This window comes from Podarcis raffonei, chromosome 8, assembly GCF_027172205.1.
Source record: "Podarcis raffonei isolate rPodRaf1 chromosome 8, rPodRaf1.pri, whole genome shotgun sequence".
Classification (NCBI taxonomy): domain Eukaryota; kingdom Metazoa; phylum Chordata; class Lepidosauria; order Squamata; family Lacertidae; genus Podarcis; species Podarcis raffonei.
This window is the reverse complement of record NC_070609.1, coordinates 20,658,295-20,681,280: the sequence shown is the minus strand read 5'-3', so window position 1 is coordinate 20,681,280 and position 22,986 is coordinate 20,658,295. Positions and strand designations below refer to the sequence as shown.

Here is a 22,986-nt window from a genome sequence, read left to right as displayed (position 1 = left end):
GTGTTTCCACTGAGGACTTCCTATAGCAACATTCATGTTCAAAACTCATGCCTGCACTCATGCATGAAGTAAGAGGAAAGATTTCTGATGAAAGTGCTTGACTATACAACCATGAAGACTGATATGCATGGCTGACAGCATGTAAACGGCTAGTTGGGTATTACCTGATGACTAAAACCCCTCACTTACAGCCCAATAACAAGAAGTGGTTTGCATGCTACAATCTTAGAATTTATTTCTTAAGAAATCACAAAAGCTTGCTGAATGGATGCACTCAGGACAGCTGAACTCTAGTATGCTTGTGAGCAGCTGAGCCACAACCCCAAATGTGTTAGATCTACTTATGTGCTGCAAACTATTTATAGATGTCCTCTAGCGTGCGATTGTTGTTCTGGGGCGGAGCTGGAACTGCAGCCAACTGTCTGGTGTGTGAAACTTCCTCAGAAACCAGGGTTGAGGCCGCACTTGGCTGTGTTATACCTGAAAGGCACTGTCAGGCTAGTGCAGCACGTTGTACTCCTAGTTAGGGGAGCAGTTTGGTAAGCCATTCGGTACATTGGGCTGTAGAGGCAACCTTCCACCAATGCTAGTTAAACAAATCAAATGCAGTTTCTTAAATGAGATTAAACGTTATTAGAGCAGGCAAATCTCACATTTCAGGAGCGACTTAAGCATCAACACCAAAAGGTTTTGGGTAAAAATTTATTTTACATACTGAACATTGCCACTAACTGAATATTCAATGCAAGACTTTTTATTTACAAGGGGTGGGGTCTGGTAGTCTAGTTGGCCAGTTAACTCATCTGCAATCCTGGAAGAAAGGAGTTGCGAAGCTGCAAGTCAGAGCTGGGGCGTAAGTTCAGCTCCATGCAGCTGAGTTGGGAACTTTTGCAAAGTCCAGCTATCCATCTCCATGGCAGGCTCCAATTTTCACTACTGACAGTGGAAACTGATGCAGACAGAAACATGACAACCGGCCTAGGTGAACAAGGGAGTCACCAGGCATCATATTCTCCAGCATCTGCCTTAGCTGGACACTCACAGGTTAGGCCTAACGACGATTTGAACAGCAACATCCTTGGAATACAGAACATTAAATTACAGGGGCTACGAGGAAATGCAACAGCAGTTATGGTGGGGGTCTTCCTAAGTTAGCCAAGTGTTCTAAGTGCAGTAGGCTTGGCCCTGGACATCACATCATGAACCTCAGGGCAAATGGGCAGGAGACAGTAAATACTTTGACCAAGATTCAATCATACTGAAAACAAAGATCCTACTGGAAAAGCAAGAAAGGGTTCAACGTGACGGTAATGGGATTGTCCGCTGGAGTCTGAAAAAGCCAGGCTCATTCACGCTGCTCCATCTTCACCTTGGGGGGCCTCAAGAAGGTTCTGTTTTTCTTCTCTTTCTTCCCTTTTGTATTTGCCTGGAAATTTCTCCAGCTGTCCACACGTCCATCCCGACTTTCCTACGTATGAGGAAGATGAGAGTGTAAACAAGAAGCAAGTGCCATGACGCCAGAGTGTCCTTTCCTGTTTATATCTAAAGGGAAGCGTTTCCTGAGACGCCTTTCAAGGAGCGCAAGTCGCCAGAAGGAGGGAAAGGGCTTCAAAGCACTAAAAGGGCGAGTGGGGGAAAGAGATTTTGTAGTAGTCTGTCTTAGTAACAACAGCTGGGGCTTGTGGGAAGAACAGAAAAGCCATATAACGAGCGGGGGAAAGTATGGGGAGGAACCATAGCTCAGTGGCAGAGCACATGCTCTGGAGTCAAAGGTTCTAGTTTCAGTACATGCTACCTCAAGTTAACAGGATTTCAGCTACCAGGGATGGGAAAGGGACATCAGGCTAAGAGTTTGGAAGGCCACTGCCAGACATGACAGCTTCAAATGCAAAAGAAAAACTAAACTATACGGTTTTTGAGGGACCCTGGTGGGTGTTTCTTTGCTTCTAGAATTAATATCTGGATCTGCAGGGAATGCTGGGAGTATCCAGAACAAAGCTGTGCACTTTGGTAAAAAGGGCAGTATATGTAGGTAGGCATGCGTACATACATACACACACACACACATATGTATAATAACCCTTTCAACACAAGCCTTGCAACACAATCCTAAGCACATTTGCTCACAAGTCTGACTGAATTCAGTAGGACTTACTAGAGAATAAGTGCGCTTTGAGATTAGACTGCTAAAATGCTGATAGGACAGCCAAAGCCGCAAATAACAATTACCTCAAAATTCTTCTGCCACTCTCGCTCACGCTTGGCTTTCTCTTGAGCCTCTATTTCTTCTTCTCTCTGCCGCTTCCTAGAATAAGAGCCAAGGAGAAAAATTAGCATTGCATTCCCTGTGAGTAAAATGGTGCTGGGGAACGGGGGCCAGGACTAGATTAAGCGCTGGTCAGCAAGGAGACAGGATGAGTTAAGGGAGATCAGCTGGATGTTTCCCTCGACAAGGATACATGAGACAGAACAGATGGGAGAAATCTGGGAAAGGAATCCTATTTGTGTATATGACTCCCATCATCCCTGGCCATTGGCCATGCTGGCTGGGGCTGGTGGAAGTCGAGAGCCCAACAACATCTAGAGAGTCAGATTCCTCAATATGTCCACATCTCTATGCTATGACCATCCATGTACCTCCTCACCACCACCTTTTAAATTTAAGTGTGTGCCTCTGAAAAGGAAACAGCGTATTACCCATAACAAACCCTTGGCAGAGGACAGGGTACGAATTTAGCAAATATTACATTAGGCTTCTATATGGCAAGCCACCCACACAGTCTTGGATAAAGCCCTTTGGAACAGCTTGTTCCTGCTATAAGATGACACTTTTGAAAATGGGTTGAAATCTGGCATATTTAACGCTTGCTGCAATGAAAAGGGCCTTGGGTGCTGAGTGCCGGGGCCCAAAATAAAATGCAGGACTTGGATCCGCCCAGAGGAGACGCACTTAGAACAAAAATAAACCTAGCTTCAGAGCAAAGAAAAGGGCAGAAAGCACATTAACTGGATCTCTCAGCCTACAAGCCTTGTAAAACAAAGACTGCCACCTGGAGCTCCAATCTTGATATTACAACGCAAGAGCTCTTTCCCTCATATACCTAAATTATGTATTTTCTCCTAGTCATCCTAGATTATTACTTTTCCCAGTACATGAGACACACTGCAACCCACCTCATCACCTTGCGAATAACTTATGTAGTGCAATACTCTTTCTCCTACAAAACTTAAGTCTGCGGTATAAGTGGGCAGAGCACTGGTTTGGGGCATGTATTAGGTGAATTCAAATCCCTGCTCCACAATACAGCTCAGAGGGCTGCATAAGATAAGTAACAATCCCTTAATGTAACATACATCATGTGCTAAACAAAACATCTTGTGGCAACTTAAATAATAAGAGATTTATTGTGGTATGGGCTCATGTATACAGGCATAGAATTAATTATTTTAATAGTGGGACAAATGCCTGTAAAAGACAAGAGTACAAGTTTGTGGTTACAAGTAAAGGTTAAATCTATACAAGGTACCACAGTCACCATCAGCAATAGGTAGAAAAATGAATTCTAATCAAAACAATATCCTAGTTTTGGCATATTTTATCTTGGAAGATTTATGAACCACTCACATTATAGCATGCTATGCTATCACCTATTTACTGCTGTCCATAAATGGTCACCATGACTGCCTTGTATACGTTTAAGCTTTCTGTAGAATTGTGTTGTATTTCTTGGCCATTTTTTCAATTTCAAACACAAAGATAGGTGTATGTGTGTGATATATATTTATATACACACACAAGAAAAAAGTAAACTCAGGGTAACAGTTCATGCATCTGATGAAGTAGGTTCTAGACCACACATGCTTATTACACAACAACAAGATGTATTGGGGTTCTTTTTAAGGTGTCAAAAGCTTCTTTGTTATGTTTCTTGCAACAGATTTAACATAGCTGTCTCTCTGGGAGGATGTGTAAAGCTACTCATTGGGTTAAGCCAGGGATCAGCAAACTTTTTCAGCAGGGGGCCGGTCCACTGTCCCTCAGACCTTGTGGGGCGCTGGACTAAATTTTTTGGGGGGAAGGGAATGAACGAATTTCTATGCCCCACAAATAACCCAGAGATGCATTTTAAATAAAAGGACACATTCTACTCATGTAAAAACACGCTGATTCCTGGATCATTCGCAGGCCGGATTTAGAAGGTGATTGGGCGGGATCCGGCCCCCGGGCCTTAGTTTGCCCACCCAGGGGTTAAGCGTTATAAAAATGCTTAACAAAATAGCATTTCCCTCCCACTAAGCACTTCCCCTGAGGCTACTTTTGGAAAACCCCAACAACTCCGATTTCAGATGCTGCCTACATGCTCCACGATTCCTAACTACATGGGCTTCAAGAAAAGCAACACCAAACACAATACCCCACTGCTTCTCTTACCTTTCATGCATTTCTTTTGCTTCTCTTTCTTTCCTTTTAATTTCGAGTTCTGCAAAGAGCTTCATTGTCTGCTTGTACACCGCTTGTTTGAACTGTAAGAAACACAGGTTTAGCACTCATACCAAGGGCCCAGCTGCAATGTAAGCTTTCATTTAATAACCCCTGGGCCTGGAAAAATGAAAAGCTTTATACAAAACTCCTTCCCCCACCCCCCTCCGCAGGACTGCATGCAAAAAAAATGACACTGCAGCACACACTAGTTGGACACTTCAGAGGCCGGGACTTGAAATACTACATCTTCTACCAACCCATCACGCCTCTAGCACATTCCAGAATAATCTTTCAAGTGTTTATACAAGACGCCACCCTGTAGTAAAGTTCTTAAGAATGGAATTGTTTTCTAGTTTGGGAAAGGTAACAGAGGCTGCAATCTCTGAGTAGACATGGTTAAGGCTGTCTCATAAAACTGCAGTGGAAAGCAGTAAATCTCAGCACACAACAGTAAAATGAGGACCAAATAATGAAAAGGAAGGGAGAGCGAGCAGGGACTTCGCAAATATATATATATCTATTGGGAATACTTCCATATTACCTGCTAGCCGAGGTTTCCCAAGCAGGTCACAGTATATTTAAAACACGGTAAAACAGACCGGGCCCAGCACCAGCCGCCTGAGACAGCTGTGGTACCCAAGCAACCTGACAGTGTCCCCACCTTCAAACCCTCCCCAGCACACCAAGTGGCTGGGTCTGAGTGAGCAGGTGGTAAGCATATTGACATTAAGAGAATAATGGCAACTAGGCCATACATATCAGGCACCAGGTCTGGGAGTGCTGTCATTCAGATGTCCCTCAAGTAGCACTGTGGGGGAATTTAAATAGCAACAGCCTGGCTGTCCAGCACTCATAAGAGTGATGTTGCATCCCACCACCTGTCAAGCCTACTGGGGGCCCACAAATGTAAGAGGGGACCCAAAAGGCACTTAAGAGACACTGAGGAGGTTTACACGCCTCCAGCCTCAAGGCCTCAGATGTTCCAAGATGTGAATTGCTCCCAAATCATAAAGCAACGAGGTACACCCCAGGCCTGGGAGAATCCAGCCCTGCCAACCAAGTATATCCTGCTAGTCAACTTACTACTTCTTGATCATCTTCTTCTATGTTGGTTGGCCTGCCTTCTTTCTTTAACTGTTTCTTTTTCTCTTTTGCCTAAAAAGGTATCACAGGTAAGGAGCACAGAAATCTTACAGAATCTGAACTGCACCAGGCTTGTTATCACTTCTGCGGCTCATTCCAACAGCCACAAGATCAATCAGCACAGGCACTGATGTCATGGGCCCCAAGTGAAAACAGATTTCCGAATTTGTTTACTTTTTACTGTCTGGATATCCAAGTTAAAAATATAAAAATGCAGGTACAAGGAGACATGATCAGTGATAATGCTACAGCTACTTCCAATACTACATTTTTTTTAAAAAAGAAAAGTTTACAGTTATCCTGGCTAAAAGGAGGCTTAGCTAAAAAGACTGCAACTTGAACGGAAGTTGGACACTCTGTTACTTTCTCCTACTTCCCACATATATGTCATTATGGTCAGGCCCTCTCAGAAGTCTATAGAGTCCCGGGCCACCTCCAGCTTTTGGGACCCCTAGCCATAATAATAATAATAATAAATGATGACATATATGGGGAGGGAGGCATAGAAAAGAGCCGGTGGTTGGTTGGCTTGATAGTCACCTGATCTTAAGAGAACATGCTGATCTGTCTAATCTTGTGCCATCCAGAACTGGTATATTTTTATTCATATCCATAAGTTACAGTTCTTTAACGTGGCAAAATATTTATCAGTTAACAAACAAACACATCTCATCACTAATTTGCTTAAAAATGCATCTCTAAGCTGAGTGTGTGTCACATCTGTGTGTGATGCACATTTTAAAAAATTCCAAACGCCAAAGAAATGAAAAGCATCTAAAATTCAAGCACAGGCCAAATGCATCCCCCCCACCCCCCTAGATTCACCCTGATTATGATACAGGATTCCAGTTCAGTCCCAAACAGTTTCCCATTTGCTTTTAACAGAGCTCACTTTCTAGCTCTGCAAAATTCTGCTTTGGGGGTTGGTTGGAGACAAAGGAGAGGAGTGAGGAATTTAGACAAGGATGGGAAATTAGGCAGGATTCTAATCCCTCTCTAAGCTCCTCACCCACCACATACTCAAAGGTAAAGTGGCACAGCAAGAATTCAATCTAATTCAACAGCAAGAATGTGAGCAATGTGGGAGCAGAGGGCTCTGAAGGGATATAGCCTAGCCAAACTAAAGCACTGAACACATGAAAATGTTTAAACAATTTAACATAATCCACTCAAGCTTGTGTCTGGGATGGTATATGGCAGAAAGTATCATAATAAATCAATCTTATCTCCCATCAGCAAAAAAGTTTGTTACATTTTTCCCCTAGCAGAATTTTAATAAGACAGCTTCAAAATAAGTTTAAATGATCTATTAGATTTCATCTGCACAATAATTAACATTCATCAAATTCCTAGCACAAACAGTTACATTTGGTATGCCGTTCCCATTTATAGTATTTCAGTTCTAGTTATATTCGCAGAAAATCAAAATCATGGTTGAATAAAATATAGAAAAGCTCTGTTCTAACCTGAACTATGATGAGGAAACACTTTAGCTCTCGGCAAACATAAAATTGCACCCCCTCCCTAGGCATCAAGCTCAGTCGCTTAATCCCCTCCCTCAAATCAGAGGCTAGCTGTCACACACCCATGGTACTTACAATGTGCTCTACATATTCCTTTCCAGCCTGTATCACGTCCAAGGCCCTCTTCTTTTGTTCCTGGTCCAGCAACAACTTGTATGCTTTGTCGACAGCTGACAAACCAAACATTTCTATCAGCACACTCAACATAACTTGAATGGTCTACACTGCTTATGCGATCAGAGCTTGAGAAAACACTAAGCCGTGTTTATTTCCAGAGATTCAACGGAGCAGCAGTAGGCAGCTCTCTTTCCAAGCTCTAGCATCAAACCCAACCGCATTCATTTGGTGCAATGCTAGCATCTGGAGCTTTGGAAACACAGGAAAATCAGCGAGGTACCTTCAAATGCCTTCTGTGCCCTTTCAGGATCGTCTTGGTTTTTGTCAGGATGCACCAATATGGATAACTGTAAAAGACAGAGTAAAAATGTACTTTTATCAAAAGGTGTGCTGTTATCACAGAGCTACCCATAACAGAATGCTCTGCATTGGCTTCTCTGCCTTGTTTATTAATAAAATGGCATCAAGCATTTGCCACTCATTCTCCTCTTTTTGGAATAAGCCCTTCATCTGAATTCCCAGGACTCCCCAATCTCAGCAAAGCAGCTGAGTAGATCAAATGAAGAAACCCACCCTAAATAACTATGGATTTGTGGACCTTAGTACTGTGTATCTTTTCACAGATATTCAGTTAGGGCAAACTAATTTTCTAGAGGGCCCTCAAATCTTGCTCCCCTGCAATTTATTCAAACTATGAATAACAAAACAACACCAAAGTGCTCACATCTGTGATTTCACAGTGCAAGACCAGGACTTGTGACCTGGTACAAAATTTGGCATTTTGAGAGTCTCAGCTTCAATTTCAAATAAAACAAAACAACAACACACAGCTTGCATACTATTTAGCTGGAAGAGAAAGCTTGCAAAAATGAGTAGTCTCTGATGCAACCTAAGTCAGAACTGAACTTCCAGTGCTCAAGGAGTTAGAACGGTGGTGGGGATGGCGTTTCAGGGTTACTTGCACAGTCCCAACCCATGACACACGGCACATCCCAAACCAATACAGTGGTACCTTGGTTCTCAAACACCTTGGTACTCAAACAACTTGGAACCCAAACACTGCAAACCTGGAAGTAAGTGTTCCAGTTTGTGAACTTTTTTCAGAAGCTGAACGTGCTCCGTTTTGAGTGTCATGCTTCTGATTTGAGTGTTACACTTCCGATTTGAGTTCCACACTTCCGTTTTGAGTGTTATGCTGAGGTCTGTCTGTTTTTGCTCAATATTGTGTTTTTTTGCTTTGTTTTTGAGCCTCTTTTTCTGTTTTTGTGACTGTGTGGAACCCAGTTCAGCTACTGATTGATTAATTGTGTGACTGCAGTACACAGTTTATTGCTTTCATTTTATGGATCAGTGGTCTCATTAGATAGTAAAATTCATGTTAAATTGCTGTTTCAGGGGTTGTTTTTAAAAGTCTGGAACAGATTAATCCATTTCCATTACTTTCTATGGGAAAGCACGCTTTGGTTTTGGAACGCTTTGGTTTTGGAACAGACTTCTGGAACGGATTAAATTTGAGAACCAAGGTACCACTGTAGTAGTAAAAATAAATAAACCATTAAATAACTAGTTCTCTAACAAATACTCTGGCTAGGCATGTGTATATGAACATACAGAATGCCTAGTAATCAGTAGGACATGAAACCAAATTTGGGTATAATTATGCCACCAAGAATACATTCTGGGAAAACAAACCCCAAGTTTTTCTGGGGAAAGCTCATATCCAACTTCAAAGCCATTGTTTCTCTGCAAATACTAGGGAAGAACACTTTTCCTCCTACTTCTGTCATATCCCTGCTAAATTGTCTTTGAAGGAGAATTACTTTCCCCTCTCCTCACGTGATTTACTCCAAGGCTCTTTATATTACAAAAATAACAACAAAGGCATGTACCTGACGGAATCTCTTCTTTATCTCCTCATCTGTAACTTCAGGGTCCAACTGCAACACCTGGAAGAGACCAAAGTAACATCATCAAAAGCAGCTACATTCTGAGCCTTTCTGCAATCCGGAAACCACATAAAACATTCTTCAGCAGAAGGGTTAGATTCCAGTAGACAAGGCTGTGATAACATGTCATGCCAAAACTCATGCTCTTTCCCAAGCTTACATCTTTGGTTATGCAACTGGATCTAGGCCTGTGTGTGCCTAAATGAGCATTTCTTCTTTGGTGCACAGACTGAGAAAGTGACAGAAGTGGCTTCCTTGAAAGAGGTCTGCCTCAGAAAATCCTATATACAAATAAACTCGTTTTCCAGATGATGACAGTTATGTAGCCCACATCATCCATGTATAAGAAGTAGACACCAACAGGCTCAGAAAACAGTGTTTGCAAAAATATAAAATATAAAACCTTGGGCCAGGGGGCTTAGGTGAAAAAGTCCCCAAACAGCCCAGTGACCACTGAATGTTCACTGGCTATGGGTGTGTGTGTGTGTGGAAAGCCAGGGCAGAGCGGAGAATGGAATGGAGTATCCTGGAAAACAGTATGGCTGGCAGGCGCAAAGAATAAGTTGTAATAAAAAAAATTAAAGGTATAAGAGTGGGACAGAGACAGTATTAAATTAAAAGCATTTGCAGATGACGTGATATCTGTAAAACCAATAGAGTCAATCCCAAAAGTATTACAAGAGATTTAAAAAACTGGAGATGTAGCAAGTCTTAAGATTAATAAAGACAAAACCAAACTCATGGTAAAAAATATGAATGATGAGAGTTAAAATAAATTACAAGATGTGTCAGGTCTAAAGATTGAAAGGAAGGTTAAGTATCTAGGTGTATGGTTAACAGCAAATAATATAAATCTGCATAAAGATAATTATGTAAAAACCTGGGAAGATATTAAAAGAAATTTGCAAATTTAGGACAGAAAGAGGAGTAAGTTGAGTTTTTATTTTTTAAAAAAGATATTTATTAAAGTTTTCAAATTTAATAAATTAAAAAAGAATCAAAAAGGAAAACACAAAAAAGTTTAAAAACACATAAGGTTCACAAAACTTATTTTTCAGTAACATATTTCCCTGACTTCCCCACACCTCCCCTTCTTGTATTCCAATTCCAATTGTTAGTTCAGCAAATCCTTATCCCTAATTTTTGACCTATTTCTATTTAGCTCATTTTAAAAACCAATTTTGCCTTATCCAGACTTAAACATCAATACTTATACATCAATACTCATTCTTAAAACAGTTTTCTAAAGTCGACCCAAATTCCCTTCCACGAATTCCCCAATTTTCACACAATTAGCAAAAAAACAAACAAACAAACAAAAAACAGATTGTAATTATGTACCCTTTGGATTCCCAAACCCCACCCCCCCTTTCCCAGTTTCAATCCCCAACAAATGTCCATCAGTCTTAGTCTACTATCAGCCTGGAGATCTCACGTCCGAGGTTTTTAATTCTCTCTCAATTCCTCTCTGCTGGTTTTTTTGATAGTCCTTAATATTAAACACCAAGTCTCGGAGAAGCTCTGGCCCAGCGGGATCCATATTTCTTCCGGCCAGACCTCCATACTTAAAAGTGGAGCCCAAATCTTGTTTCTTACTCCTTTCAAGTCCAAATGTCCCCAAAGCTCCAACTTCCACCTTAAGCAAATTTGTAATCCATGGGTCTTCAGATCTCCACATAAGGAGATCTCTCCATTTTTCAATCTCCAATTCAGACCAGGTTTTCCACATCAAGTTTTTATTTTCCTTTGTTGCCATCATGTCAGGCCTCTGGCTCTCCTTTGTCATCTGCAAAATTACAGCTCCTCCTTCCTTCTCTTCAGGAACAACATATGTCTCCTTCTCCAAACTCTCAAAGCTCTCAAGTTTCTCTTTTTGTTCAGTTGCATGGACTTCCTGATTCAAATCCTTATCAAATTCAGTGATGTTGTTTACTGTTAAGTCCAGAGTTGTAACATTTGTAGCCAAAACATCAATTTGGCCTTGTAACTTTCCCAAGAGAATAAAAACTCTGTCCAATTCAGCCTGAATTTTCCCTCCTCCAGCCATTCTTGTAATGTCCCAAAACCCCCTCTAGAGGGATTTTGGTTACTTAATATACCTTCTAGTTCAAATCCAAAAGTCAAGTTAGTTTGTATCAGTTCTTCCTTGTTTTCAACAAATTGTAACCAAGTTGTAACAAATATAACCAGCAGAAGCAACAGAAACAAAGTTCTCTTTTTCCATCTTGACAGCTAATTTGACAGCTGTCAAACTCTTCAATACCTCCTCAACAGGCTCTCTCACGGAGCACACCCGGGTCCGGGGGGGGGGGTGGCTCTTCAGCTCCCAAAATTTACTCTTTATCCTCCAGTAAGATTTCTTGTACTGCCAAATCGTGAAATTAAAGTCTTTTACCAAAATAGGAAAAGAAGGGGTTCTCTCGACCTTAGTTAGCAGGTCCTTGCTTTAAATTGTTTACATGGAGGGGAGGTGGACTTCCTGTTTGCACCTTCCCCGATCGTGCCCAATTCATAAAAATTTTCTTTACAATTCCAATTTCCGTTCTACTCACGGGTTGTTACTTTAAAGTCCAATTGCTCACAAGAAGAAGTCAGCGCTCTCCGACCACGGCAGTGCGGCTTCACTCCACAGGAGAAGCAGTCGACTCTCAGCACCGCACCGCTCACCCCGTCCCCCGTTCCGAAGCCTTTAAAAAGGCTCCTTCGTAGGTCGGGGGGGCGCAAATGGTGCCCGCCGAGTCACCAGGTTCACAGGCTTCACCGCCTGTGATTTTTGAGGGTCCCCGCGTCGCCGCAGCGGCAAGACCTGATCCTGCGGAGCCAATTCCCTCCGGAGCTCAGAGGGAATCCGCCATTAGTCGATGGCACTAACCCGGAAGTCGAGTTTTGAAATGTTAAAATGATTGTAAAACTATTGAAATGTGTATATCTGAAAATCAGAAATAAAACATCTGAACAAGAGCACTCTACACTGCAACACTTTGTTGCAGGTACCCTTTGCAGGTGCAAACTGAAGAGACAAGTATGACATTGCAGTTTCCATCTGCCTTAAAGAAAGTGCTAGCTATGAACTGAGCATGACTGTCAATCACACAATAAACAAATTAACAGCTGTAAAAAAAATCGTATTAATGAAAATGTGCTTGGACTTACCTCAAACGGATTCAGGTTGAAATAGGATGATCCAGGTCTAGTAAGCCTCTCAATCTGGTTTTTTGACGTTAGAACAGAGTCCCGCTTTTCTATTTGTTTCACCTGCAGAAATTAAACAGCCATCAATTATTAGAACTGTACATTATTAAAACATATGTTGAAAGGAACATCTGTAAATAAAGGTTATCTTCAGGGCCCAAGAGTAAAGCATCATTATGGGTTGGATTCAGAGATGCACTCAGAGAAGTGCTGCTCATGCTGGAAGGAGTGGAAAGCAATTTTGACTGATCCCTCCTCCTCCAGCAAGCCCCTGCCACCTGAACAGCTGCCCCGGAGGGTCAGGAGACCTTTGCAGCAACATGAGAGGCAGTATGGGGTACTTCAGGGAAAACTGGTACAAACTGTCTTCCCTGTCCCTTCCTCAAAACAAATTACATTGCTGGAAAAAATACATTTTCCAGATGTGTGAATAATATATGGTGCATGCCAGAACCATATTTGTAGTGCAACAGGTTTCAAAATAAAGGAGATGGATACTGGTTTGTGAATTCAGTGATATAGTATAGGCTTTCTTGTGAGTGTATATATTATTATCATTATTTCATCCTGCTCTTACATGAGGTTCCAAGAAGTCTCCCATTAAAGGAGTTAACCAGGTCTACCATACCTGCTTGGCTTCTGCAATGTTACAGCATCAGGTGCTGCCAAATGACTAACTGAACCATGGTATAGACATTTATTATAATGAAGGCTGATATTCTCTGAATGACGATTTCTGTGCCCGATACCAGTTTCTGCATTTGCACATTGAAATCATATGGTACAATCCTGCACCAAGTAAGTGCCAGTACTCAAACATGTGGATCGGACTGTGAGGTATCAAATTCCAGAGGGCACACAACTGCAGCTGCATTAATTATTCCAGGTGTGCACCGACAACTGTTAGTCACTTAGAAGACTTTACACAGGATGGATACATTAAACCAGGCATCCCCAACCTTTGGCCCTCCATATGTTTTGGACTACAATTCCCATCATCCCTGATCACTGGTCCTGTTAGCTAGGGATGATGGGAGCTGTAATCCCCAAAACACCTGGAGGGCCGAGTTTGCCTATGCCTGGGTTACAGGGAACATGTTACTCCCCTGTTAAAATAACTTCACTGGCTACTGGTCCATTTCTGGACACAACTCAAAATAATAGTTCTGACCTAGCCCTATTGGGCTTGGGCCCCAGGCTGCTGTACAGACTGTGCTGATCTTCAAGCTGCTGCCAGGACAAATAATATTTTAACTGCTGCATTTACATACACAGAGATGTTATTTTAATTATCAGTTTTGTGCAACTTATGGTTATTATACTGTAATTTAATAAACGATGCTTTTAAATGTTGCAAACTGCCTCGGATCCCCCACTTGGGGAGAAAGGCAGGATGCAAGTAAATAACACCCAACAAGCCCTGCAGTGTGAGTCAATGTGTCTTGGGTTAGTGGTCCCAAATAAGCAGAAATAGGACTACAGCCACTTTTAAGAAAGCCCTGTAGTTAACAAAGTATGTGATGGCCACAGTATGCCCTTTTTAAATGTGTTGAGGGGTGTTATACTGGGTTGTGGTTGCTGCTGTTATTTTGATTATGCACTTTGCAGTTTTATATTCTGATTTTATCCTGCGAACCGCCCTGAGACCTGAGGGTATAGGGCAGTATATAAATTCAATTAATACTGTAACAACTCCATGCACACAGCGCCGGATTTACATATAAGCTAAACAAGCTATACAGCTTAGGGCCCCACTCTCTTGGAGCCCCCCAAAAATGTAAAGAAAAAAAAGCTGCATGTACATTTCCAAAATACAAGTTAAAAAACAAATAAGACCTACATACAGCAACAGTCTTTTGTGTTGTGTAGCTCTTATGATGCAAGTAATGGGCCCCGCCTGCTAGCCTGCTCCCTAAAATATCACTGGGTGCTCATTTCTATATATAGGGTGACTACATTCTGCATCATGGACTGGTTTCATGGCAACATGTGCAAATGGCTTTAGATATTTATTAGGTCCATAAATTACCATATAGCATATACAGTGGTACCTCTGGTTGCGAACGGGATCCATTCCAGAGGCCCGTTCGCAACCTGAAGAGCCCACAACCTGAAGCGCCATATCTGTGCAGGTGCGTGGCGTGATTTGGTGCTTGTGCGCATGTGCGAAGCACGATTTAGCACTACTGTGCATGCGCAAGCAGCAAAACCCAGAAGTAACCCTTTCCGGTACTATGGGATGCAACCTGAAAAAACGTAAGGGGAAGCAAACATAACATGATGTATGACTGTATTCAACACAAAAAACTGCGACTATTTGTTGTTGACAAAGGACAGCTGGACATATAAAAGGCCCCATTACCTTCAATAGCTTAGGGTCTCATCAAACCTAAATCCGGCCCTGCATGCACACCAGATGAGGAATGGGTCCCTCTGCCCCTTCCTTCACCATTAAAGACCCCCGCCGGGGTCCCCGGAAAAACACCAGATTGGCAACGCCAGGCAGCCATAGCCAGGACAGTCGGGGGGGGTCAAGAGAGGCCCTGGGAAACCGCCGATGCTCTAGTCATGCACCCCGCAGTAACACCCATAAATGGGCCCCTCCGCCCCAGGGAGCGGGGGGGGTGAGGTGGGAACGGCAGAGGGAAAGGCGCGTCCCTGCCGCCCTCGCGGGACAGGAGTCGCAGGGAGCCCCAAAGGAAGAGGCCAGGAAGGGAGGGAGCGCCTTGTGGATCTCCCCCCGCGGCCTAGCCAGCGCCAAGGCCCGAGGAGGGCGAGGGAAAGCGGGGGGCTCGAAGCGCAAGGGGGTGAAGGGGCCCAGGGACTCCGCACCTCCGTGTAGAAAGTGAGAAACGCCTCCTCGGCGCCGCGGCCCGCCTCTCGCTCCGCCGGGGTCGCCATCTCTCGCGCCACGTGACCCTCGGCTCGACCTTCCCACGTGATACGGACCCCCTTTCCCCCCCCTCCTCGGCTGAAGCCGCCGACACGTGACCGGCAGCTACTCGCCTTGCCTCGGAGGGGACGGGCGGGGCTCTTAAAGGGCCAGTGCGCGGTTGCAGCGGCTGTCAGCGCGTCTTATGTTGCAGGTCTCTTGCCACCGGCAGCAGGTGTGCTGTAGCAACCAATGGGGCTAAGCGACATGGCAGCTTTCCCCCGCCCCCTCCACAAGGGACGTTGTTAGCCTGCCCTTCTGAGCTTATGGTCAGTTCTCCCTCTCTCCTTCCGCCTGCCTCACAACAACCCTGTGAGGTGGGTTCCATCCAAATCCTTATCAGGTCAGTGCTACTGGTGCATACACACACACATATTCCAAGTTTGGGGCAAGTACTCCTGGGTGAGAGAATTCCAGCAGAGAAAGTCACAAAATAGGCAATATAGGCTGTGGAAATATAGGCTGTTAGCCCTTCCAAGTGAGTTGTAAAATGTCCCTCTTCCCCCACGCAGGAAAAGGCCACACGTTTGGCAAGTTACAAATTGCTTTACTTACCACCAAACCCTTCAAAGGTCTGGTTCATATGCTTTTCCATACATCAGTCAGAAGCAGTACAGTGGTACCTCGGGTTACATACACTTCAGGTTACAGACTCTGCTAACTCAGAAATAGTACCTTGGGTTAAGAACTTTACTTCAGGGTGAGAACAGAAATTGTGTGGCAGCAGTGAGGGGCCCCATTAGCTAAAGTGGTACCTCAGGTTAAGAACAGTTTCAGGTTAAGAACGGACCTCTGGAACGAATTAAGTACTTAACCCGAGGTACCACTGTAAAACCTTTTTTTTTTTTGTTACAAAGTAGTGAAAGTTTCTAAATTACTGGTATAGGAGCACAAGAATGGCTGGTGAGAGCAATGTGGCTGAGCTGGAGCAAACCAGCTCAAAGTTCTTCACACACTGAGTTTCTTGGGGAGACTAAGGGGGGAGACAACACAAATTCTTAATTTGCCTATTTGCTCCCACCAAACTAAAGGGAAGTGACATAGATAAGCCTGGCAAGACAACTTAGTTTATGGTACTACTGTGGTTCAATTTAAGCATAAAGTATTGAGCACACGAGTGCAAACATTCTAACTTCACATACACATGAGCTGGTAAAAGATAACCCCAATGTCTGGAAAAGATATTGGGGACATTTGGATAGCTCAAATGCAAATGTCAATGCCATATGCAGCTGCTGTGAAAAAGTGGATTTCTTGCTAAGAAAAACCAAGAGGCATTATTGTAGTTCAATGATACAATCAGCCAGGCAAACATTCCTGAGAAGGGTGCAGAGCAGAGGCAGTATGCAGTATGGCTTGGGTTGAGTGTCTGTTAGAGAAACTAGGAAAGGTGGGTGCTTTTGTGAAGCCTTATAAATAAGATGAAATATTATGCACAGTTCTGGTCATTGTATCTCCAAAAGGATATTGCACTGTTGGAAAAAGCGAAGAAAAGGCAACCAGAATGATTGGTAGGACAGAGCCACTCCCTTATGAGAAAAAAGTTACATTTGGGATTTTTTAGTTGGGAAAAAGACAAGTAAGGGGAGTATATGAGAGAGGTTTATAAAATTATGTATGGTATGGAGAAAGTAGATAGACGTTTTTCTCACTCTTTCATAACCTAGAACCTGGGGCTATCCAATGAAGTTGGATGGTGGAAGATTCAGGACAGACAAAATGATGTACTTCTTCTGGATAGCTCAGTTGGTTAGACCATGGTGCTGATAACACCAAGGTTGCAGGTTCGATCCCTGTATGGACCAGCTGCATATTCCTGCATTGCAGGGGGTTGGACTAGATGATCCTCAGGGTCCCTTCCAACTCTACAGTTCTATGATTCTATGATTCACACGGTATGTTTTTAAATGATGGAGTTTGCTTCCATGAGAAGTGGTGATGGTTTCCAATTTGAACAGCTTGAAAAGAGGTGTAAACCAGTTAATGTCATCAGTGCCTTCTAGTCATGTAGGATGTACTACCTACAGATTGAATTGGCTTTTATGTTTCTGTTTTTACTCTGCTTTGGTCTATGGACTAATGCAATCTAGCTCTTTTTATGAATTGGCTTGCAACCTGCATTTTATATGTCTGCAGTGGTACCTCGGGTTACAGACGCTTCAGGTTACAGACTCCGCTAACCCAGAAATAGTGCATCAGGTTAAGAATTTTGCTTCAGGATGAGAACAGAAATCGTGCGGCAGCAGTGAGGGGTCCCATTAGCTAAAGTGGTACCTCAGATTAAGAACGGTTTCAGGTTAAGAACGGACCTCCGGAACGAATTAAGTTCTTAACCCGAGGTACCACTGTACTCATAAGTAAATTCCATTGAGGCCTACTCTATTCCCAGCTCAAGAATGGAAAGCAAAATACTGGTGGACAACAAAAGAGGTTTAAAGCCACTCTCAAGGCAAAAGAAAAGCAGTATAAGCACCGAAAATTGGGAAACACTGGCCTGTGAGCACTCCAATTGCAGAATAGCTTCTACCCAAGGCATCATGGATTTTGAAGCACAAATATTGGATGAAAGGGAGAAATGAGCAAAGAGGACGTCTGGCAAATCCTGACTGTGATCAATTCCCACCTGGAAACCTATGTCCCCACTGTGGAAGGACGTGTGGATCCAGAATTGGCCTCCACAGTCATGTAGGGACATGCGGCTAAAACTGCATTTATGGAAGGCAATCTTACTTGGCTACTAGTGATTGTCAAGGATGCCTAGTATTACTGAGTTCAAGGCACGTGTGTTGGGGATGGCATTATGTCTATGTAGCCCTAGTACTTTTTTCTGGGGGTACGCATACCCCTAAACATTTTGTGAATCTAAGTTTGGCCTCATTGAGGGGCAGCGGGTGGCACTGTGGGTAAAAGCCTCAGCGCCTAGGGCTTGCCGATCGAAAGGTCGGCGGTTCGAATCCCCGCGGCGGGGTGCGCTCCCGTTGTTCGGTCCCAGCGCCTGCCAACCTAGCAGTTCGAAAGCACTCCCGGGTGCAAGTAGATAAATAGAGACCGCTTACTAGCGGGAAGGTAAACGGCGTTTCCGTGTGCGGCTCTGGCTCGCCAGAGCAGCAATGTCACGCTGGCCACGTGACCCGGAAGTGTCTCTGGACAGCGCTGGCCCCCGGCCTCTTGAGTGAGATGGGCGCACAACCCTAGAGTCTGTCAAGACTGGCCCGTACGGGCAGGGGTACCTTTACCTTTACCTTTATTTCAATATGAGTAAGAAAATGAGTGTGTCCCTAAACATTTTTTAAGAAAAAAAGCACTGTGCAACCCTATTCAGAACGAATGCCTACTGAGTGTTACTTCCAGATAAACTTGCGCAGAACTGTAGCCTGAAGAGTCTCTCCTATCAATACATTCCTCCTTCGGCGAACTGGCCCAGAATAGCTTACACCACCAAGACACAAAAAAAACCACACACGAGCCTTCCATGATGCCGGAAGTTCAGAATGTGAGCGTCTGTCGCCTTTCTTCCCCTCTACCTTTCATATCTCTATGATTTCGCCTTCCTCCCTTTCCACTTCCGCATGACCTTCAGGGCGAAACGTCGATTGGTCCGCTTTGTATCGCTCCTTCGCCCTGATTGGCCCTTGCTTTACTTCCCCCCCTCATTTCCGGTTCCCAGACAGGAAGGGGCATCATCAGATTTTGCTGGGGCTGGTTCCACGCCCCTCGACAAGGGCAGACTTGAGATGGCTGCGGTGGGTTCCGTACTGAGGTGTGGTTTTCGAGGAGCCCTGGCGTTGCCCCAGCAACAGCGGGCCTGGAGCTCTGGCGCCGACCAGGTACTGGGCTGGGGTGAGGTGGGCAGCGGAGGGCTTCGGGGCCGCGAAAGGCCTCGGCAGGCGCGGTTGGAAGAGGGAAGCACACCTGGAGCCTGATCCTCCTTTTCTCCCCTTGTTCTCCCTCTTCCCTCCCTCAGCTGGGCGAGCTGGGCAAAGGTGCTGGGAAGGGCGGCGGCGGAGGCGGCGCCGTCCGTGAAGCTGGCGGGGCCTTTGGGAAGCGGGAAGCCGCCAATGAGGAGCGCTACTTCAGGTACGTTCTTCTTCTTTCCTCCCTCCACCCCCGCCATCCTATCTGCTGCCTAAATGTGCTGGTGGAAGCGTCACGCCTAGTTCTGGGTCGTAACTACGTAGTGGCTACTAAAAGACGGATCTGCAACTTATACTTTGGGATTTTTGGATATAGTTTTTGGGAGAGGAGGCGTTCGTAGGATTTGTTCAGCTCCTCTCTCTCTTTCCTTTGGCCTTGTGTGCCAAAATAAACTGGCGAATTATTTTAGGTTCGTGGATTATTATTTTAGTCGATTGTGTTATTTACCAGAGTGTTTTTTGTTGATGTTTTTTTCTTAAAATGTTTTTGCCACTTAAAATGCAGGACATACATTTATTAAAGGAAATAACTGTCCCTTTCTTTCTCCCCTACTTTTGGTGACTTGGTGGTGGAAGCAAAGTAATGGGCTTTTTTTTTTTTTTTACACACACAAAACAGTGACTTTGCTTTATGTACATTTTGAACTCTGCACAGAAATGCCATAGGCTCCAGTCCTGAATTGTACGGACATTTAGCCCCATTAGATCACAATCACATTTTTGCTCTGTTTGTGTGAATGAGCTACCTGCCCCTCTATTAAGAATAGCACTTCACTCATCTGATGTTGGATATAGATTATAAAAGCTTATACCACAATAAACAAATTTGGTTATTGTACTATTTTTTTCTTTTAGTGTTTGTTCTTTTCTTCTTACAGTTAAATTGAAACATAAATCATGGTGGTTCATCTTTCTCTTCTTCCCCTGCCCCAGTCTTTAAGGAGATGGGCTGCGGTGGAAATGTGATTTGATGTAGAAAAATAGCAGAAGGGGGAAGATTGAGCCATTCTAATTTTTTTGACCTCACAAAATAGTCATCATTTCAGAGCTTTTATAACAGACAATTTATTGTAATATGTAGCTTGGCATGTGGCTGTAGTAGTCGCAAGCATCCTTAGAAGCCTACTTAACTCAGTGAAACTTGTTTAGAAGTAAATGTGGAAGGAATGCTTAGTCTGTTTACTCCATTGAAGATACTTAATGACAGGTACTATCTTAGATAGTATCTTTTAGTTAACCAAAAGCCAGTGCAGTATACTTGTTACACTAGAGAATTGGACTAGGAAGACCCAACACTATAATTTCTCAACCTAAGGTGTTAGATTGTGATGGGAAAGAACCATACATAGTGGCTTGAGCTCCTTGAAGGAAAGGCAGAATATTAATGTAGTAATAGTAAATATTACAGGAATCAAACTCCGTGGCAAACCTTGGAAAATAGCAGTTGCTTTTACTGGCTACCTTATGGTTTGTTTTGTGCCCTCTGAATGAGCTGGGCTATTTTTATCATATTGCTGTATCTGCTGACTGGGGTATATGGGGTGTTAGAGGAGGGGTAGTACCTCTAGTGGGTGACACACTGCTCCTTCTGGGGTACGTTGTCCATCTTTGGTCCCCACCCTGCGCTCAATTATCTGTGGCTCCTATAAACTGTCAGCATGTGACAGCACCTACGGTCCTGGAAACAGCTTCAACTGGCCAGCTAAACCAGGTGAGGGTAGCCAATGGGTCTCAAACCCTCAGTGGGTTACGGACTTCCCCTGCATGCGTAGACAGGCTCTGGCAGATAGGGCATACAAGACGTTTAGAGCACATCAGCAAGACCAAGAGGGAGGTTTTGTTGTCTGGGCAGCCCAGGTTCTCCATACACACAGCTCAGGCTTCCGCTGCGGAGAAATCACGTTGGTGTTGCTAATGCAGCGCTATCCATTGTCTCTTAAGATAGACAGATGTCAACAAGTATCTGCTGAATATGGGGGAAGGTGTGAAATGGTGAGGCTGCACCTACAATTGTACACATCTAATAGCCTTGCTAAGGTTGCGTATGTAGATGGGGGATACACTGTACTGCCCTATCTTTTGTGCATTGTCTTTAGCTGAAACTTGAATGATTAGCTGTGGTAATCTGCACTATAAATTCATACCATACTATTGCAGGGAGAAAGAGAGAGAACAGTTGGCAGAATTGAAAAAACATCATGAAGATGAAATACAACATCAGAAGAAAGAAATAGAGCGCCTGCAGAAGGAAATTGAACGCCATAAGTACAAGCTCAAGAAGCTTACTGATGATGATTAAGTAAATTCAGTCCTTCTTGTTGTGAGATGTATCTGGCATTGCTTTAAAAATGGTGTCTGCCGACATCCAAGGTCTTGCTCTTATCACAGTGTGAAATAAAACAACTCACTCTCTTCCTGGTCAGTTTTTTCTTACTTAGCAGCATATCTAGCCATAATTATGTCTACTGAATCTTCCCCCTCCCCCAGGGTGAGATGGCAGGGGGTTACATTGAAGATTGCTAGCAAAGTCTCACATTGAGGAGCAATTTGGGATGTAATGATTGCATTACCAAACCATTTTTCTTACTGTTTTGTGCACCTTTTTCTTGTAACTGTTGGCAAATATAACACTCCCTTTGCATTAGTCGGGGAGTAGTAATAACTGGTCACTTGCTACTACATCAGGAGTGGGAAACATGTGCCTCTCCAAACGCTGTTGGACTTGAAACTCTCTTTACTTCCAGCCTGTGTGGCCAGAATGGTGTGAGCTGACATCCAGCAACACAATTAGTGCCATAGAATGAATGTGGACTGTGAACACTAGTGAAATTATAGCTAAGAGAAACCACTTTTATATCAGAATCCAGTATTTCTCATCAAGCCCAAATGATTATTCCCAACAGAAGCATTTTGCCCAGTAAAGCAGGGCCAGCATCAGAACCTGGTATCCTTGGACAATTGCCTTAGAACCCTGCTAGATGTCTGATATAGGCTCCCTTAAAAAAGAAGAGGTTTTGCCTCAGAACCTCTAGTTTTTGTAGGATCAAAGAGCAGCATGGAGGTGCTGCTCATTATAGTCCTAATAGTTGGGGCTTCAAAGTGTAGTGTCAGCTGCTTGATATGTTGGTGACTGCCCACTGGTGATCAGTAGCCAAGATGGGCATGGAACAAGCACAGGCAATACCAAATTGCTAAATTGAGTGTGAATAAACAACTGGAATAAATTCAATGAAATCAGAGAATGAAAGATCTGGACACTTCCACTACAGCTTCTGATTTATCAGTAACATCCAAGTCTGAACAGACGCAAACAAACCCTACAGAATTATATCAGCATGGCAAGTAATGCCTACCAACCACATTCCAGACAGGATGTAATATGGCCTTATACAGTGCAAAGAAGAGATGGAAGAAGGGTTTGTTGAAAGAGGGCATCCTTTGCATTCAAAATTTCCAGGTTCAAACCTTGGCAATTCTAGATGGAGCTGGAGAAAATACTTTCGGAAAGTCTAGTCAATGCACTGCAGATGATGCTGAGCTAAATGAATCAATGGTCTGGCTTTGAAATGACAACCAAGCACCTTCAATTGGATTCAACGTGGGTCATTTCCCATTTTGTTTTCTTCTTACTGAAATGATAAACACCTCAGGCTGCATGTACACCATGCATTTAAAGGACATTCAAAGTGTGGTCCAGTCAGTGAATCCTGGGAACTGTAGTTTGTTAAGGGTACTA

General features: G+C 43.6%; 2 protein-coding genes across 2 annotated transcripts; one reads left to right on the top strand and one right to left on the bottom strand.

Moving 5' to 3' along the window:
• Window positions 1–688: 688 nt before the first annotated feature.
• On the bottom strand, window positions 689–15,359 carry DNAJC8 (DnaJ heat shock protein family (Hsp40) member C8). Its single transcript, XM_053398438.1, has 9 exons — window positions 15,237–15,359; window positions 12,366–12,467; window positions 9,156–9,212; window positions 7,547–7,613; window positions 7,225–7,319; window positions 5,567–5,638; window positions 4,433–4,524; window positions 2,230–2,305; window positions 689–1,468 (listed from the first exon to the last, which is right to left on the bottom strand). The coding sequence occupies exons 1-9, from the start codon at window positions 15,303–15,305 to the stop codon at window positions 1,346–1,348; spliced, it is 753 nt and encodes a 250-aa protein (XP_053254413.1). The 5' UTR covers window positions 15,306–15,359; the 3' UTR covers window positions 689–1,345.
• A 228-nt stretch (window positions 15,360–15,587) lies between these two features.
• Window positions 15,588–21,662, top strand: ATP5IF1 (ATP synthase inhibitory factor subunit 1). The gene is made up of 4 exons (XM_053398439.1): window positions 15,588–15,679; window positions 19,004–19,163; window positions 19,301–19,413; window positions 21,408–21,662. The coding sequence occupies exons 1-4, from the start codon at window positions 15,603–15,605 to the stop codon at window positions 21,547–21,549; spliced, it is 492 nt and encodes a 163-aa protein (XP_053254414.1). The 5' UTR covers window positions 15,588–15,602; the 3' UTR covers window positions 21,550–21,662.
• Window positions 21,663–22,986: the final 1,324 nt, after the last annotated feature.